Below are 19,009 nucleotides of genomic sequence, written 5' to 3' on the forward strand. Positions count from 1 at the left end.
TTGTAAACCATGAACATTCTCACGGTATTTCATGTCGTGCGACCTGGTGCGACAAGAACAGCATAAGATGAGATGACTGAACTGGCCTATTCCTACATCTCGTCTGTGATATTAGTTCCACTAAATTAGTTCTGACCGATATGGTAGGATGTGACACAAAAATGGTAAGGGGGCTCTACATAGAGCCCCGCGGACGTGAGACAAAAAAATACATTGGGTGATTGATCTACTCCAATACCTCGTCTGTGATTGCACAGCTACGTGCATTCAAAACTAAATTTAGGACATGGATTTGGGATTTTATATTCTGATATGGCTCATAATAAATGCACAAGTAATTACAATAAGGAGTTAAGGCTCTGAACCATTTATCGAATATCCTAATATAATTAGTTTCTCTTTTCATTGAGTCATGCTTTATGAGTCTATGATTCCTATCGTCATGGTGCATGGAAAGTCCAGGAGATCGCGCGTGCTGAATTTCGTATTCGCGAGGGAAGAGTTTAGTTTGCGATTTGAAACATTTATTTCTTGATGATTTATTATATGAAAAACTACCCATGCATAGTGTGATCTGGACAAGTTTGAAACGGTGAGTAAAGCCCGAGAAAATTGCACACGATGCGTGTCGCATCGAATTTTAGTAATTTGAAGCAAAATAAACGCGTGTTAACCTTGTGCACGTTTGACGTAAAAAAGGTGTATCACACGTTTTGCCAACTTTTGATTGATTTTGTGAAATGTCAAGAAATGTTTAGACGAAATTCAATACCCCGAGAGTGGACTTGTCACTTATATCACTTGTTGATATATAAATTTTTATTGGAAACGTGTCAATGAGCTTCTTGTTAAGATCGATTTCAATACACGATATTTGACATTTTATAAATGTAACTGATGTAATCTTGGTCACTTAACTGAAGCAAAGGTTTTCTACTTCATTTTATTCAATTACACAATCGAGGACAAAAGTGAATGGATAGAGGTGAAAATGTTTATTAATGATATTTAATCAACACATTTGTATGTTTATATACCTAGATTTTATTTACTATGTATTACCATTGTATATTTCTTATTCAGTGAAAAATTGAAATTAATATCCACATCCTTTATAAATAAATTATATTTAATAAATAAGGGTAACACTAAGTATTGATCATTGTTGTTATTACTTATTATGTGTCTAGTTATTTTTGTCCTTGTACAGTTAGGTCACTTCTCCATTAAATATTATTTATTTATACAAAACTATAAATATCAAATGCAAATTTTGCCTGGATAATGTATATACAATAACGGTGTATAATCAATCAAATTTATAATGATTATCACCTCTATCCAATTATTTTTTACCCCAACTATATGTATACAGGTTTCCTTCGACGAAGCTGTTAATAAATAACAATACAAATCTTAAGACTTACAATGGATCCCTAGTCACGAGGAATATACAGATAGCAATGCTAGACGAGGAAAAAATTTTTGAAGTTGAGATGGCACAATCCGAGTTCCATACATTGTCTTGGTTGTACAAGGCTGCTCCTTGTTTTCCTGTGAATGCTTCTAAGGTAAAGACAAAGAAGGAAGTAAATAAAAAATGAAACGAATAGATTAAACATTCAATACATTTTTCCTTTTCAGATTACAATAATTCACGAACCGAGTATATTTTATTCAACACTTGTAGAAAAATGTAAAAATGCAAAGAAGAGAATAGTATTTGCATCACTCTATCTAGGCACAGGAAAATTAGAATCAGATTTAGTAAGTATTGTATACTTGGTAACTAAAAGCATAATGAAAAGGAGATAATTGATTATGTTGATGTTTTCTTCTTTTATAGGTAGAGGCTATAGATCAAGCTTTAAAATTAAGTAATGGTAACGTTGAAGTTAAACTATTGCTAGATTACATGAGAGGATCTAGAGGTAAATTAAATTCGCGTAAAATGTTGGAACCCTTGCTTAATGGTAAATATGGTCATTGCTGTCAGATATTCTTGTATCATACCCCTAAGTTACGAGGTATCTTAAAGATGATCATCCCAGATCGTTTCAATGAATTAGTAGGATTGCAACATATGAAATTATATATGATAGATAACGATCTAATAATTAGTGGGTGAATAATCAAATCAAATTTCTACTTTCGCACAAGACAATTTTTGCTGTGCACAAACTGAAACATAAATTCACTCTTTTCAGTGCTAATCTTAGTAATGATTACTTCACGAACAGACAAGATCGTTATTTTGTAATCAGGGACTGCAAAGAGCTTTGTGATTTTTATAGTGAACTGATTGAAAAAGTAGGAGAATTTAGTTTTCTCCTTCGACCAGATGGTACCGCAGTATTAAATTCTACCGCAAATGCTCATCCCTTTAAAGATAAACCAATAAAGTTTATCGAAGAAGCCGCATACGGTGTGAAAACTCTTTTCCAGAGGGAATTAGAGAAACGTTCCAATGTTGAAAAAATATGTATGTAAATTTTTATTATAAATATATACGTATATATGTATATAAGTATAAATTGTTTGAGACAAAATGTTAATTAAAATAATCTCGATAGCCAAAGATTCCGGCGCGGATACGTGGATTTTCCCGTTGATACAAATGGGTCAGTTAAATATATATCACGACAGTCAGATAACATTAAAACTTTTACAAACATCACAACCTGGTGCAATACTTAGATTAGCGACAGGCTATTTTAATTTAACTTCGGAATACAGCGATGCATTATTTAAGGACTGTCAAGGAACATGCCATCTTTTGACAGCACATCCAACTGCCAATGGTTTTTTCTGTACGTTGAATCAGCATAAATGAAAAATTCGATTTTTCGGAGTTAAAATAAATATCATGTTTAGCTGCAAAAGGTGTTGCTGGCGGTATTCCAGCAGCCTACACAAAAATAGAGGAGTCGTTCATTAAACGTTGTTCCAAAATGGGTCAAGAAAACAGGATTCAACTGTGGGAATTTATAAAACCTGGATGGACATATCACGCGAAAGGATTATGGTATTCCCTGCCTGGACAAGAAAAACCGAATCTTACACTTATCGGATCGCCAAATTTTGGTAAAATTTATGGTTAAAATAAATACGAGATGTATAACATCTAATACCTTCGAATAACTGGAAGAATGATTGATTTCAGGTTACAGATCGGTAAACAAAGATTTGGAAACTCAAATTGCTGTGATGACAAAAAACCAGACGTTACAGAGTGAATTACAAAAAGAATACGAACGGTTATTTGCATCTGCAAAACCAGTAACAAAGAGAACATTTTCGGAGCAAGATAGAATTCCTCCGACCTGGGTATGCGCCGCGGTAGTTCTATTTAAATATTATTTCTAAATAATATGTTGTATGTGCTGAATGCCTACCGTACTCGATTGAAACTGTATTTAATTTATGTAAAAGAGAAAATTAATTTATGCGAGTTTATAACACTCGCTGGATGACGAAATACGCTGACTGTATAAAATAAAGATATAAATAAGAACCATTCAATCGGATTATTGATTTATATAGTCTTTTCTATTTGTATAATGTACAATGTTTAAAATTAGTGAAAAAATATAAATAAAAAGTTTAATAGTCCTCCTCCGTTAATAAATACGATTGATTTGATCGATCCGTGTCATATGGGTTTGATAAATAAAAAGTACATTATTCTGAGGTTATACTGATAATAATTATTTGCTGATTGACATACTATCCTGTATGGAACGTGATAAAACTTTATAGTACTACGATTACGGCGTTTTATACGAAACGTCGATACGATAGAAATGATTCGAATTAAACTGCAGAAGTAATATAAGAAAAACTGTTCGTAACCACTTAGAATAGTCATTGTCCACTATTGGGAGTCACGGTTCATGTGACCCCTGAAGATTACTGTTTCGATGACACTTTGCACAAATGATTGAATCGGTTTTGCACTAGAGATTTCCAAAAATGGCAGATAGAGGAAAGTTTCTTCCACAAAGTTTTATTTGTCGTCGATAACGAATGTTTCTTCCTTGACGAAAAATTCGATTACTTCTTCCTCCACATTCTTCGAATCAGAATCTAATTCATCGGTATCGATATCTGGAGAAAGAAAAAAAAATTGTTTCGATATTACACATATTAATTACTCGTACTCAAGGGTAGGAGGATTATTTTGTTACGTACTATTACGTAATTCTAAACGGCGTTTCTTTTGGTTGTTCCATTCTTGTATGCGTTGCGATCTGTATTCTTCAAATGACTTCATGGCTGCACATCGTTTCTCAATCAATTCCTACAAAATAATTTAATCGATAAACGTGTTCCACAAATTGTAGATATGTACCGCTTTTCTAAAATTAAATACCTTCGAAGCACGCGTTAATCGCATGCGATCTTTGCTCTCGAATTGAGCAGAATATTTCTTCAAGTTCTTCTTAATTTCTTTAATTTGTTCTGCCGTTAGCAATGTTGGCGGTCTTGGTCGCCATAACAGTTGGTTGAATTGATTAAGATTAACTCTTTTCAAGATACGTCCTTGGAAGGTCCATATCCAGTATCCATTATCAACGCTGGTCTTCCAGCTAGAAACGGCTGTTACAACGTATCTGTAACAATATGCACGTTTAAATCGTTTTGCTCATTAAAATCTGCAGGTAATACAAACATAAATGAATGGATGCCTAGTAAAAGGGAGTATGATACATTTCGTGAAATTTACGAAAAAGAGTTAAAAACTGAAAGAATCTACTACTGCAACATACGTGTCCTCCTTCCACTTTAAGAAGTGAAAATTTTAATTACTATGTACACTAGCCTATTCGCTCATTGCTGCAATGGGCAACAAATTATGTTTACATCTTCCTGTAAACTTCATAAAATGCAACATATGCCCTTCTTCTAGACACCTATTCAAATATATTCTCACCGCCCGGTAGGGTCCCACTCCACGTCAGACGTTTGATAATGGTCAGTTGAGTTCATGATAGTAAAATCGTTAGTATCAATGAACTCCAAAGCGCCTGCCATGGTTGTCAATCCCGCGAGAACAATAAATTGTCCGGAAGGTGACCAGAATAAATGGTTGCAGGCTTTCTTCTCCAATTTCTCTGTTATATGAAACAAATATTAATACATACAATACCCTTGTTATATTCTCAACTATTAAACACTTCATGAGACTTACTGAGAAGTGCCGGCTGATGGCCGTATCGTACTTCATAGAAACTGACATTTACGCTTGGAATTTCACCATGAATAATAGCGAATTTACTTCCAACAGGTTCCCATGCAAATGCATGGATTGGTTCTTTTATTTCGACACTGTCGACGGGGATTTGTTTTTCTCTCATATGAAAAATTTCGAAATTGTACGACATACCCTGGTAATAAACCTTTAAATGATTATGCATATACAATAAACAGTTTCAAATTTTTTCAAATCGTATTAAAAAATAAATATAAGTACCGTATACTTCTGTTCTGTTTTTTCCTTGCGCTTAGCGAAACGGTCTACTTTCACGCAAAGATAATCACCAGACTTTTGCCAGTAAATCTTACAGTCGGCTACGTTGAACAAATTCTTGTTACGTATTTCATTACGGCTGAAATAAAATAATAATTAATATGTGTATGAAGGTACGAACGTAAACTAAATCTGTTAAAATTATTACTTTGGAATTTCGAGAAGGGTCACTCTAGCTGGAACATCTTTGTCTTCCGGTACCCAGTAGGCAAGAACGTTATCTGTTGGAGACCAACTGAAATCTCTGATTCCAGGAATCTTTATACTTTTCTTATCTAACAATCCAAATGACTGAAAGTTTATGAGTCAATTAATAATAATTCGAGTAACTGTATCTTGTACAGTGTTAAGAATAGAAAGCATACCGGTGTTTCATAAACACTCAAAATATCTTCGCCCATACGAGCAAGATATTTGTCATCGTATGACCATCGGAAGATGGGCCACACAGAAGAACCATCTGCATGGAACGAACGTTTCTCCTGTACGGTTAAAATGTCCCAAATTACGAGTCGCTTCTGATCAGAACCAAGATCAGTTCGAGGAGTGTAAGTCACTAGGTAACGTTCACAAGGCGAGAAATCAATGCATTCGACACCCTTCTGACTGAATTTCGCTTGTTGCAAGAATTGTGGACCTCCCCACAATGCAACACCCAGTTTGTGAAATGTTGCCAAATATGTTCCCAGTGGAGACCACTTGACATAAGTCTCTGTCCAACGCTGTTCGAAATAAATAATTATTGTACATAAAATGAACAACACAATTCATAATTCATATCATAAGCTAACCAAACAATATCTTACAGAACGCTCTTCAAGTAATGTTGGCTCAGGTGCAGAGTTCTGCCAAACCTGAACGGTAACAGAGGGGCCATTACCACAAAGTACACAAAACTGATCATAAGCATCTGGTTCTAAAAGATAGTAATGCAAGTCTGTTGCTGCTTTGAATGGTTGTGGTTTAGGTGGCTCCCACTCTTCAGAAATCTCTTCGAACTTTTTGAAATCAGTAAACAAGTTTACTTTAAACGTGTGTTGCTTGTCAATTTTGTAATTATTTACAGATTGAGCGGCTGCTAAGGCATTCAGAGGATTATTATACTCTAGAAATATGTATCTGCAATAAAAAAAAGACAAATTTATAATTATATTTAGTACGTGTAATATACTCATATAAATTTGTTTGTCCAATCAATATAACATTTTTTACACTATCATAAAATCAAACGACAACATAATACGTAGATTGAGAGACAATAGGTTGTAGATCTTAGAACAGATAAACGTACCCTTTTGTGTGACCGTTTTCATTCTTAGGGTAGTATTGATTTACTATGGTACCAAATTTTCCTAAGACTTTACTAATAACCGACTGAAGTTTTTCTAATCTTTCTGGTTCAACTTGAGGAACACCGTCAATGACAATCACCGATTCCACTCCATCTGTCTCTGATGGCTTTAGCTTCAATATGTCACCAAGAAGTTCTGTAAATATAAAAAGCATGAGCATTTATTTTTTTATGTTCATATTGTACGAAGAGACTTTATTTTGCAATGTGTGTGCTACATTCTAACGAATTTCGATGAGAGAGAAGCAAAGTACTCGTGACTGTAGAGGTTATGTACGCGTGCCACATTTGCGACTATGCGTAGCCATGCCTTCAGTCATTGCACCGCAGGTTGTGTTTCGTGTCATTCATTAAAGATCAGGTTTACCGTCGTCGGAGATATCGTCGACAAATCCTTCAGGGTCACTAAAACTTGCTTCTTCATCGTCGTTCAATGCATCGTCATTATTTTTCACAGAATCTTCGTTTTGAGGCGTTTTGTCCGCCAACGTTTTCTTCGCCATGGTGGAAACCTCTAAGCACACGGAGTGTCGAGTGAAAGTGGCAGCAGGTCACCCTTATGCATTTAATGCAGCCTTTGAGAGATGGAAGTGGTCAAAATTACATTTGATTCGCAATGAATACTATTGGCCAATGTTGTCACAATCACATTGATATTTATCTTATCGATGACGATTAAGAATTTTATTTTCTTAATCGGTCTATGGATCGTGAAATTCCTGCAAATTACAGTGAATTACAGTCACTAGCTTCCATATTGGCTAATGACGGGGACCAAATGTACTGAGAAAAAGAATCGAATAGAATTGTTACGTATGTTATAATGATTTCAATCGTTTAGGCAAGAATGAATTACAATAATTAAAGGTTTTGAGATAACAGAGATGAGATATTATAATAAAAGCTGCTGCTCGCAACATGCGTGGGCACATGTGCTTTCTACTTGCGAGTTTTTAAATGTAAGATGTTGTCAACCCTGATGTCCATTATTATACTAAGTTCACGTAGTCACCTTTGCATTTTGTACAGATTCATAAATTTATTTATTAACAAACTCTGTATACATTATTACTTCTAGAATATTTGCTTACATTGAAATATATAAATTATAGTCATGTAACATTACTGGATCAGTTAGATTTAAAAAGTGTGGATTTTTAATACGAGGTACTAGAAAAATACAATCGTTTAAAAATATTTTTCTATGATCCAACGTACTAACATTAGAGCAAGTTAACAGGTTATACAGAACGAGTTAGTAAAAATAGATATTTCTGTATTCTCGTATGCTCTTGTAATACCTTCACATTCATTCTATTTTGTACACTAAAGCGAGATGCACGGGCAATACGACTACAATTATACTATTTTTCTTAACAGGTGAAGATTGGATAAAGTAGGGAACACACTTCTTTCTGTATTTAAAACATACTTTTATTAAAGTATTACATCATTGTTTAATCTTCTTCCTCTTCTGGAGCAGCTCCGCCGCTTCCCTTGCGCAGGTTCTTCCTCTTTACACGGCCAGGTCTGCCACTACCGAACGGCGATTTCAGTGAGAAGTCAATGTGCTTTTGCGAATCTAAACGCACGATGAACGATGGAATGTTCACCACCTGTTTGCGTACTCTGAAACAGGACATATTTTTCATGTTTGCGTCTATATTTATAAGACACATTGATTCTCCTGTTTCTTTTTAGTACATTACCGCGAAGTTATTTAATGATCAAAGTAAATACCAATTATTATCAATGTGCATAGATCCGCTAGTACAATGACAGACGTTGAGTGCCAGTTTCCTGACACTCAAGTGGCCTGTCTGAAACAAAAACAGCTCTCAAGATTAACATCGTAATTGCTCATCCATATTTAAAAGTCACGGTTTTTAAACATTTTCAGGTATCAACCGGGTAAATCGTTTGGATACCTGTGGTAGTCAAAAGACTATTATGTTCTAATTGTAAGTATGAGTCAGTTTTGGTATTAGTATCGTTGTTAACAGTAGATAAATATTCTTTAAAATGTCTCCTGGTTATGAAACCAGAATAGTCATCAGATACGTCTAAACTGGTGATTAGACCAGGAATTTGATATCGCCTTAAAAGATTAGAAACCATCTGTAAATGACCAGATATTTCTTGCCCAAGTTTTAAGGCTTACAAATATCCGCGTCTGAAAATACCAACCGGATGTGACGCTGGCGAATGAGCACACGAGCGTGATGAATAGACTTGGCGAGTCCCAATTTGAATACTTGTGTTTGGAGACGCCTTTCCAAGAAATCTTCGATCTTCAAGCCGAGAACGTAATCGAGCTTCATTCGACTCTCATCCAATACACCAATTCTTACCAGACGACGCAACAGAGCGTTTCCTGATAACAGAAACTTCAATCAAACAGAGTACACAAACAAAATATAAATGTGAACTGAAAATTAGTATTCAGTTCAAACATTGAATCCTCAAAATTTTAGGTCAAGAGGTGTCAGAATAGTATATGTTATTATTCATCATCTTTTTAGCAGAAACTCTATTATTAGTGGAAATTAAAAATTGTACGTATATTACAAGCAATTGATACAATACCTTCAAACAGACGTTTGGGATCTTTCTCTTCAAGAGTAAGCAGCTCACGAGCAGCTTTTCTGATGTTTGCGAGAGTATACTTGACTCTCCATACTTCACGTTTGTTACGCAGACCGTATTCACCGATAATACGTAACTCCTGATCTAAACGAGCCTTCTCGTAAGGTCTCCTGGGTGTGACATAAGTCTTCGAAAAGACGGACGGAATTCGTCCGTTTACCATTTTGAATAGTCGTTACCTATAAGTAATAAAGCAAATTAGTAAAACCTTTAGTAGAGAAAATAAAATTATTAAATCTTAAAATATATCAGCAATCGTAATAAATGTCCATTGTATTTTATGATGTACGATTTATTTAATTTATTTCAAGTAGAATGAACAACTATTATGAACACGGATAACCTCATTATGACTCACAATTTAATAGTGTGAATATTAATAAAAATACTTCATTTACTTTCACTATATTAAATTTAATTACGTACACATACGTTTATGTTAATTAGAACTATTAAGATACCACAAATCTACTAAAATCTGACTAAGAAAAACCGAGACACGTGGTTGAAAGGTTACACATGCTCGACGAACTTTGCAATGAAAACGAAGGAATACTATACTACATATTATTCGAATTTATATAATTTTCTAATAGAGCTATTATAATAATGTCCTATATGGTTAAAAAATAGTGATTTCAAGAATACTTGAGGAATGAATTGTACTTACTCAGTCACCTAAGTACACCGACTACTCGTCGTCACAACTGGAAAAGAAATGGCCGAATCTCTCGGACGGAAACTACATATGTCTACATACAGCGAATGCAGCGCCGGAACAGGAAGTTAAAATTATTTCCACGAGAACTAATTTTAAAAGTGCAGTACCCCATTGTAAATTTCTTTTCATACAAAATATTAATGACAAGGTGTATTTAATATTTTTCACGATAAACAAATATATTTTATGTATACCCCTAACACGACAAAACATTATTGATTAAGCAAACTTGCTACATACGGTTTCAGTTTCAATGTACATATATTAGATTAAAATGTTTAGTGAATAATTCTAATTTTATATATTAAATAAATCTATTTTTATTAAACTACGTAATGCTCATATCAACTATTACGTCTACTATTTAGATTGGAACTATTTTAAGCATCATCACTCTAAATATGATAACACAGGATATACATAATTTTTATTTAGCCACGTATTTTGAGGTTGCCACAAAGAAAACTTATGTGTAGTAATTTCTAGAATTTTCACGTAATCTATTTACCAGCGGATTGTTCCGATTAATTTTTAATTGGGAAATATCGCTGCAGATTTGGAGCAAACAATACGTCACAGAATATACGTATACAATCATATGCAAATAATTGACAAACGTCGAAGACAAATTTATTATCTTGAGGGACAAAGACTTCTTCACATTGTAGATAACGAAAATTTTTATCAGTTCTGGATATTTCAGCCGCAATCCTACGTTTTTCTATTTATGTTGTAGGCGGTGTTTTTCATATTATAAATATTTACGAATAAACATACGAAGTATGTGTTTTCACAACAATATAATCGTACTTACCGCTTAAGAATAATAAATAAGTAGTATATTTGTAAAAAATAAAAGTATATGTGCGATAAATGAAGTATACATCTTCGCATGTTAGATTTTTCATTCTAACCTAGTCACGACTTTTTTGTGCATTAGTTTGGCATTTTTTTGGACAATCATAAATATTTTATTGTTAAAACATTTTATGTTTAAAAATACGTTTGTAAACAGTAATTTGTGTACTGGTCGTTTTATCATACAATAAAACGTTTTAGTGTACATTTAAAGAATTTATTTTTAAAACTTCTGTATCAATAGATAAGTCACAGAATGGAGTAAGTCACGTTTGCCACTAAGTCACGTTTAATTCACGTTTCAGTTTGATATATCGGATTTTTTGCACGACTATGTTTTGATATGCAGGGTTATACTGTTGACCCCGAAAGTGGTGAAACGAAGATAAGAGAAGATGTAAGTAGCCGTCACGTTTTCCATGTACTCAGTATCTTATTGACACCAAAGGGAGCATAAAGAATAGTTTAGTCTCGTGATTTACTAAGGAATACTTTGATTTACTGCAACTCCAAATATATATTTATTTTCCAAGTTTCCGGTACATTTTGTATTGTCATGGAGGCTGTGGTATCTGTAAGTACTTCAATTTCACACTTTGAAATATGAACTTGTTTTAGATTATGATTTCGTATGCATAAAATATCCAGTTATGTAAATTATAATTATAGAAATACAAACTCTTATTACAATCGTATAAAGAATCTTTTGCTTTCCTAACTTATTGAGGTAACGCACAGAATTATTAGAAATGGGATTTCAATGGCCTTAAATAAAATTTATTTTCTACGAACATTGAATAAAATAAAAATAATTTAAATATTTCTATGAGAAATACCTCTAATTACAAGAGGTGGATGGGGGATGATTAACGTGGAGCTGTATCCACCATTTAGTGTCTCATGTGTTCATTTGCATTATGAGTTTGCGAGTTTGATGTCCCAAACTTACATGTACAAGCTGAAAAAGAAAATAAAAAATTATCTATTCTACGACTATTACGAACGTTGAATTATTATAAAATTAAATGCATTCGTGTTTCTAACGAGATCAAGTGAAGAAACTCAATTTTATATTTTTGCATAGTACAGTAACGATGTAATAAATAATTATTTAGTTACAACAGAATATAATTTTTCCACATAAAAATGTCATAGTTCACAATGCCTTGTGTGTTATTGATAATACGTCACAAGTAACAAGTACAATTAGTATATCATGCTCATAAAGAAGAAAAAGTTGTCCTTACAATTAATGATAACCCATGGAACATTATTCTGTAGATAATGGCTATATTGACGTTTGAAAGGAAATTTATAATTCACGTGAGCAAACTCGTGCAAGATAGTGTGTAACGACATACATATATTGCAATGACAATGACACTGATATACTATTATCTACTTGCTTTTATTACAAATTTATCGTTTTGAGCTTATTTTTGTAACAAGATTCTTGAAATATTTTATGCTCTAAAATGCAATGATAACAGACAAATATTTTCTATTTTTATAGTATCCTATTTTGAAGTCCTTTCTTGCGGGATCACTGTCTGGCACATTTTCAACAATTTTGTTTCAACCATTGGATCTTATCAAAACTAGACTTCAAAGTAGAGCGAACCTACATCTCGAGTGAGTTAAAACAAATGGTTCTTAATTTTCAAATTATTTTGCTCTATATAATTAATTTATTCTCAATATCAATCATTTTTTTTGTTAGTTCTCCAAAAAGTGGGACAGTGGGAACTGTAATCCATATAATCCAAAAAGAAAATGTGTTCGGACTCTGGAGGGGTATGACACCGGTAAGAAGATAATAGTTGTTCAATTTAAATATATTGAAACAGGAATACTTATTGAAAATATTTTTTGTAGTCCATTACCAGAGTTATTCCTGGTGTAGGACTGTATTTCTCAACGCTACATTGGTTGAAGCACACATTCCAATTAAAAGATCCTCTCACATCTACAGAAGCCATGTTTTTAGGCATTACTGCAAGATCTATGTCCGGTGCATTATTAATTCCAATAACAGTAGTGAAAACGCGTTACGAAGTACGTATGCTTGACAGCTTTCAGATTAATAAAAATGGCACAGAAGTCAATAATTTGGTGATAATTTAATTTTATAGAGCGAAGTTTATAAATACAATAGCATAAGGGAAGCATTGAGATTAATTTACAAGCAGGAGGGAGTGAGAGGACTTTCAAGCGGATTAGTTCCGACATTGTTAAGGGACGCTCCGTTTAGCGGTCTTTATCTTATGTTTTATACTCGATTAAAAAATATCGCCGTAGAAGCAGGTAAGTGCTACTAAAAGAAAGTAAAAGAACCATTAAATTTCTAGACGATGATTATTAACGAATATATTTATTTCCAGATTTACCATGCGCCAAATTGTCAGCTCCAATTCATTTTAGTTGTGGAATACTAGCAGGAATATTTGCTTCTATTGCTACACAACCAGCGGACGTGATTAAAACGAAGATGCAGTTATATCCAAATGAATTCACAGGCGTTCGTGTCGCAGCATTCAGAATTTACAAGAAATACGGTGTGTTAGGATACTTCAAAGGCATTGTGCCACGAATGTTGAGAAGGACGTTAGTGACTGCTATGGCTTGGACTGTATATGAAGAGGTAGTATAACTTTTTTTTCGAATCTTTTTCGCTTTTTATTATTAAGACAATTCTAAAACAGATCACACTAATTATTTAATATATTATTTTTAGGTTACAAAAAGTATGGGGCTTAAATAAAATTGTTTCGACTGAATGATATGCTATAAATTATTTTGGTATCTCTGTTGGTATGAAAGCTGGGTGAAAGTAAACAATTTATACACGGCAAATTGAATGTCGCTCAGCAACTATTTACACTTGATGTACAGTATTTTTAGTTTGTATAAAGATTTGATAATAGCACATACTTGTAGTATAGCAAATATTACTACTATGTACAGTATTTGGATAGAGTATATATCCTATCGCTCGATAATGTATTAATGATGTATATACTTATTTAATAAATTATACAGTTCCTTCAATATTATACAATGTTATACAATCTCACTGATCCATTCATAATCATTGGGTTTTGATCGTTTTTAGAAGTATTTGTATGTTTTTTTTTGTTTTAAATAACCGGATGTTTTCATTGTAGTACTGTTTTATTAATTTCAATTAACAATCTTACGAGTATTACAATGCAAATTATAGATAATTTACCTTGACGTCTGTGTTTTAATATATATATATATATATATATATAAATATATATGTATATATATACAGATAGTTTAAAAGTAACATTTGCATCAAATATGAATAAACTGCTAGTAAATCTGTTTTAAACACATCTCTCATATTTGTGACATAACGTTGACAATGCTAATTAAAAATTGTACTTCATGATACTTTATTTCTCCGTAATCAATTTAAAAACAGCGCGACATGACGAAAATTAATTCAGGCGTAGTTGTATAAAAATCACGATTTCATTTGAATTTGTAGATTATGCAAAATCTTTACCTTAATATTATATTAAGCAGTGTGCAAAGTGAGCCTGTTGCATTGGTTACATCCCCATGGTATGTCCTCTTTTGTCTGAAAATAGACAATACATTTTTTAGAGATTATGCATCCAGCACTGTTTTCTTCTCATATTAATTTCGATTGTTACCAAACACCTAGATAACGAGTATCTGTATATTATTTGTTAACCTTGCCTTAATACACGAAATAATTAAAAAAAAAAGTATATCATACTTCTGTCGGCTACATGTGTGGGAAAGCAGATAAATTAAAAGTGATCATCTTCAATTGTAACATTGAAAACAAAACCAAATAGCTTATCTATCACGAATGTAAAGATCAATAATAAAAAAATAGTATTTAAAACATCGGGTATTTGAGTTGATGCTTTGCCATGAATAGAATTTCATTCATATCAATGTGACAATACAAGATGATATCTTCCGTTGAAAGCTATTATTTTTGTAATCTGGTCTTTGTGTCTAGTTGCTTCAAAAAGCAGATTATTGAATGTGTGTACCATTTATTATGAGCAAACACGAATCACACAAATGTAGTACGCGTATAAAGTATGAGAGTCTTCTATCAAGCCGAAATGAGGACACGGCAAAAAAGAATGAGACAAGATACGATTTAAGGGGATCTCCTCGGAGCACCATATACATATATAACACATGATTCCATGATATGTGACCTGTCATCAACCTTCGAATCGATGTACGATGACGCTAAAATATCACGACTTTCTAATTAGAAAATTTGACTGAGCTTCGCCTACGTCCTGAGTCTATCAGAACTAAAAATAGCGAAGAAAAATGGCATGCAAAGGGAAGAAGAGTATTCTCCATAATACATATGACAAAATATTTCATGAAAAAGTTCTGAAGAAAACACATTTATATGATTTGCGACTACATGCTAACTTATAAGCCCAATGAATTCGTCGCTTCGTAAATCATAGCCGGGACGGCTGTTAAATGAGTACAGTTTTATATTATCTGGACTATACATGTGGATTCGTTGTTCTAAAAAGTTGGATTATTAAAATTACTCTCCGTTGGACCTACGCAACATAACTTCCCTCGCTAGTTGGTAGACAGATATTAGCTCGGCTTTAAACTGAATATGCTCCAATAAATCGCAATTAGGGAATAAGGAAAGTAAGAGCAGGAGTTTGTTATCGTAACTTTTAAAGCACTCGAGTATCGCTCGAAAATAAAGATCACCGTTTTCAAAATGTCTAATTTTCCTAATAAAAGGACATGTTTGGTATTATCATTCCGATATAAATACCTCAGAAATGCGTAGTAGAAGCTAGGATTGTATAGTCACAGTCACACAGGGCACTGTTGTGGCAGGTCTACGGAAGTAGGCACTGATTTCCTCCACTAAACCACTAATTTCTTTTTCGATAAAAAAGCTATGCTGTCGTTGAAATTATATAATTGATTTACCCTATGAAGACATTAAACCGATCAAAGCAAGCATAGGTATACCTTCTCCTATCTTGCTCTGTAGACAATATCTATAATACTACATGATAAGAATACCTTTCGTATGGGAACGACTTTTACTACTCCTCGCTCGACATTACCTCGATGCACCTTTTTTCAGTACTATGTTACATAGAGCAAGCACGTCACTTTGAAAATTAAACGCTGTACAATCAGGTCCATATGAAATTTAGTAAGAGTGTTTCTCCGATTAATAGGCAGGACCAGAGACTGGCTCGCTGTGACTATGCCATTCTTCAAAATTACAGATAATTATCATGTATAAATTATGTGCATCTAATGAAACTCACCTGGTAAAGAACCTGTACAGTAATTGAGACGAATATGGTATATTGTTTAGTGCATACCTGGCTTACTTCTCACTCACTAACCAATCAAGAGTAGTTACTTGTGACTTCGACTTCTAGATCGATGGCGACGACGAGCGTGATGACTCGAGCTTCGATGATCACGAGTTCCTATAAATATAATATATCATTTAATAACTTTTTTTCCAATGTCTACATACAGAAAATGATTTAAAGGTTAATAGACTTCCGGTTGCAGAGGATAATTTACCTTTATCTCGATGACGTCGATGATTATCATCATCTCGATGTCTATCATGCTTATCTCTTGATCTGCTTCTACTTCTATGTCCAGAATTTCTAAATACAACATTCAACATTTTTATATCAGGTACTCAATGAACAATCACTACGCAGGTACCACCATAGATATAGTTACCTGTGACTGCCTGAATCATGTCTGCCTTTGTCATCTTCGCGCCTACGACGTTTATCTCTTTCTCTATCTCGATCTCTGTCCCTGTCTCCATCTCTTCTTCGTCTATCGAGATCTTCATTAGCACGCGCCCTCTGTTTCCTATCCTCTTCTCTTCTTTGTTCTTTCTCATCCCGGGCTTTCTCACGCTTACTCTGTAAAGTTGTATTTGTAGCGCTAACATCTTACATCGCGTAAATAATTAAATACAATGTTTGTATTGTATGTATCAAGTTACCATGATTTCTTGAAGGGCACTTTTCAACCTGGCATATCCAACATGTTGTTTTCCCATTAAATGATCGTCGATTCTTTGCTGCGCATCGCCAACAATAAGAAATGCACCGCATACATCACACACTTCCATCTGTTTTTCTTGTGCAGCAGCCAGTTCAGCAGTCTAAAACAAATTGTTTCTGTATTCACATATTCTCAAAATTATTTATTTGATTATAGACCATGTAATATTTACTTGGTTGTAATGACTATTGTCATTAGATTTACGGAGTGTTTCCCGTTCTTCCTTTAACTGGTCACATAATCTCATTAGGCCTTGTGCTTGCTCTACATTGCCTTGTATACCGCTTTGTTCTGCTTCCTCTACCAATTTATTAATTTTCTCAGTTAACAGAGCAATCTGTTCCTCGTTTCTTTGAGTCTGTGCTGGTGTTAGAGTAGGCTATATACACAAGAAACATTATTAGTCTTATCAGTCTCTTCTCAATAATAAATTTATTTGTGTAAACTATTTTTCTAACTAAATTGTTCTTACCGCTTCTGTTCTTCCAATCAGAGCCAAACGTTGCTTTCCCTTAATGATCTTCCTTTCAACTTCGTTCAACATGCTTTGACAAAATCTGATGAACTCGTCTTCATACTGTTGTTTTCGATACGAGTATGGTGCTTTTTCAAATAGCTCTCTGGCTTCGTCATCGTGTACACGGGAACAGGCACCCAAATCTGCTCTTGTGTTGACGAATAGGTCATGAGGACAAAATTTCACTAAATACAATTTACAGAACTGAAACGGGAAAAGAATGGAACGTTTAAGATTAAACTTGATATATATACATAGATATAGATATACATGTTATATTCAAGTATATGCGTATGTTTGCAGAAACCGGCTCGAATTAAGAGCCAGGACCTCCTGTGTTTTATTTTCAAGGGTTTCAACCAACGTTTAAGCGTAAAACAATTTTCTGGAATTTTACAGTACCCCTAACCCCTTAACGATCACGTAATCGGGGTAAGATTTTCGAGGGCCTACCTCCGCATCTTCCCAATTGAGTTCCTTTGGTTTTTCATTGGGAAGAACGTTCCGATTTCTTCCCATGAGCTCGTCGAGCAAAGCAGCAGCAGCAGCAGCAGCCATATTCCGAAAATCTTTGTGATCGAATGTCTTTTATCGGGACTACGCCAGGATGTGCCAACGGCGAATGCGAGGCAATAAACGTGTTGCTTGTTGTTCACGTGAGACAGACAACGAACGACGAGACCGTGCAAATCAACTCGAAATTGAGACAAATCAACCCGAGCATTGAGAGACTCAAACGATCTGACGACACTCACACGTTCTAACCCCGAAGTTTTCCGTTCGGAAGGCAGCAGTGATGCAAACAATATGGCGGCACCTTACACACCAAACATGCGCGAGAACAAACAATACCAATTCTAGATCCGCATCTGTCCAATTCACCGAACAACGAATGTTAAACAAATTACGGCTTTCGCTGTATTTCTCTCAACTGTTTATCGAAATTGTTTCACAGTCCGATACCCTCGAAGGAAAAAAAAAGAATACAACACGAATCTCATTGCGACGTTTTTGCAACTGCACTTACCGTGTGATACAAAACACATCAATTGCTTTTTTTATTAATATATACATAGGCACACATGTCGAGAGTCAATATTGTTTCTTGGTAAATATGGAAAGATGATTTTATGTTTTAATATGTTTCATTTACAGGTTTTTCGTGTTCTTCATGATTAGTGGAAATTTTTGGACGGTGATTTGACTGTTTCTCCGCGTACGCGCGCCATCTGTTTGAATTTCTCGACGAATTTGAATTGATAATAAGGTTTCTTG

General features: G+C 34.1%; 5 protein-coding genes across 11 annotated transcripts; 2 read left to right on the forward strand and 3 right to left on the reverse strand.

Annotated features, from left to right (window-relative positions):
• The first annotated feature begins 208 nt into the window (after positions 1-208).
• Positions 209-3,522, forward strand: Pgs1 (Phosphatidylglycerophosphate synthase 1). 2 transcript variants are annotated; one of them, XM_076794579.1, is made up of 9 exons: positions 209-334; positions 411-592; positions 1,376-1,571; positions 1,645-1,767; positions 1,847-2,124; positions 2,208-2,482; positions 2,574-2,810; positions 2,875-3,084; positions 3,164-3,522. In XM_076794579.1, exons 2-9 carry the CDS (start codon positions 561-563, stop codon positions 3,364-3,366), a joined length of 1,554 nt encoding a protein of 517 aa, XP_076650694.1. In that variant the 5' UTR covers positions 209-334; positions 411-560; the 3' UTR covers positions 3,367-3,522. The 2 variants fall into 2 exon arrangements, with proteins under 2 accessions (XP_076650694.1, XP_076650685.1); XM_076794570.1 differs by having other exon boundaries at positions 260-592.
• On the reverse strand, positions 3,518-7,477 carry Eif3b (eukaryotic translation initiation factor 3 subunit B). Of its 2 annotated transcripts, none has more exons than XM_076794558.1 (11): positions 7,249-7,477; positions 6,822-7,017; positions 6,337-6,649; positions 5,896-6,252; positions 5,679-5,821; positions 5,474-5,609; positions 5,192-5,387; positions 4,934-5,114; positions 4,373-4,613; positions 4,192-4,300; positions 3,518-4,107 (listed from the first exon to the last, which is right to left on the reverse strand). In XM_076794558.1, exons 1-11 carry the CDS (start codon positions 7,382-7,384, stop codon positions 4,007-4,009), a joined length of 2,109 nt encoding a protein of 702 aa, XP_076650673.1. In that variant the 5' UTR covers positions 7,385-7,477; the 3' UTR covers positions 3,518-4,006. The 2 variants fall into 2 exon arrangements, with proteins under 2 accessions (XP_076650673.1, XP_076650662.1); XM_076794547.1 differs by having other exon boundaries at positions 5,192-5,399.
• Positions 7,478-8,290: 813 nt separating this feature from the next.
• Rps9 (ribosomal protein S9) lies at positions 8,291-10,338 on the reverse strand. Of its 2 annotated transcripts, XR_013082904.1 has the most exons (5): positions 10,198-10,338; positions 9,468-9,706; positions 9,069-9,255; positions 8,622-8,809; positions 8,291-8,510 (listed from the first exon to the last, which is right to left on the reverse strand). XR_013082904.1 is itself a non-coding variant. In XM_076794658.1 (4 exons), exons 2-4 carry the CDS (start codon positions 9,688-9,690, stop codon positions 8,339-8,341), a joined length of 582 nt encoding a protein of 193 aa, XP_076650773.1. In that variant the 5' UTR covers positions 9,691-9,706; positions 10,198-10,337; the 3' UTR covers positions 8,291-8,338. The 2 variants fall into 2 exon arrangements, 1 of the variants encoding a protein (XP_076650773.1); XM_076794658.1 differs by lacking the exon at positions 8,622-8,809 and having other exon boundaries at positions 10,198-10,337.
• Positions 10,339-10,487: 149 nt separating this feature from the next.
• LOC143357914 (mitochondrial glycine transporter) lies at positions 10,488-14,154 on the forward strand. Of its 4 annotated transcripts, XM_076794645.1 has the most exons (9): positions 10,488-11,028; positions 11,412-11,503; positions 11,640-11,680; positions 12,620-12,738; positions 12,827-12,911; positions 12,982-13,161; positions 13,239-13,410; positions 13,488-13,747; positions 13,841-14,154. In XM_076794645.1, exons 3-9 carry the CDS (start codon positions 11,663-11,665, stop codon positions 13,865-13,867), a joined length of 861 nt encoding a protein of 286 aa, XP_076650760.1. In that variant the 5' UTR covers positions 10,488-11,028; positions 11,412-11,503; positions 11,640-11,662; the 3' UTR covers positions 13,868-14,154. The 4 variants fall into 4 exon arrangements, with proteins under 4 accessions (XP_076650760.1, XP_076650734.1, XP_076650742.1 ...); XM_076794619.1 differs by lacking the exon at positions 11,640-11,680 and having other exon boundaries at positions 11,351-11,503; XM_076794627.1 differs by lacking the exon at positions 11,640-11,680.
• A 1,780-nt stretch (positions 14,155-15,934) lies between these two features.
• Positions 15,935-18,684, reverse strand: LOC143357900 (luc7-like protein 3). Its single transcript, XM_076794592.1, has 7 exons — positions 18,188-18,684; positions 17,690-17,938; positions 17,390-17,596; positions 17,156-17,317; positions 16,882-17,072; positions 16,714-16,802; positions 15,935-16,613 (listed from the first exon to the last, which is right to left on the reverse strand). The coding sequence occupies exons 1-7, from the start codon at positions 18,290-18,292 to the stop codon at positions 16,540-16,542; spliced, it is 1,077 nt and encodes a 358-aa protein (XP_076650707.1). The 5' UTR covers positions 18,293-18,684; the 3' UTR covers positions 15,935-16,539.
• Between the last annotated feature and the right edge of the window lie 325 nt (positions 18,685-19,009).

Source organism: Halictus rubicundus, chromosome 1 (genome assembly GCF_050948215.1).
Source record: "Halictus rubicundus isolate RS-2024b chromosome 1, iyHalRubi1_principal, whole genome shotgun sequence".
Classification (NCBI taxonomy): domain Eukaryota; kingdom Metazoa; phylum Arthropoda; class Insecta; order Hymenoptera; family Halictidae; genus Halictus; species Halictus rubicundus.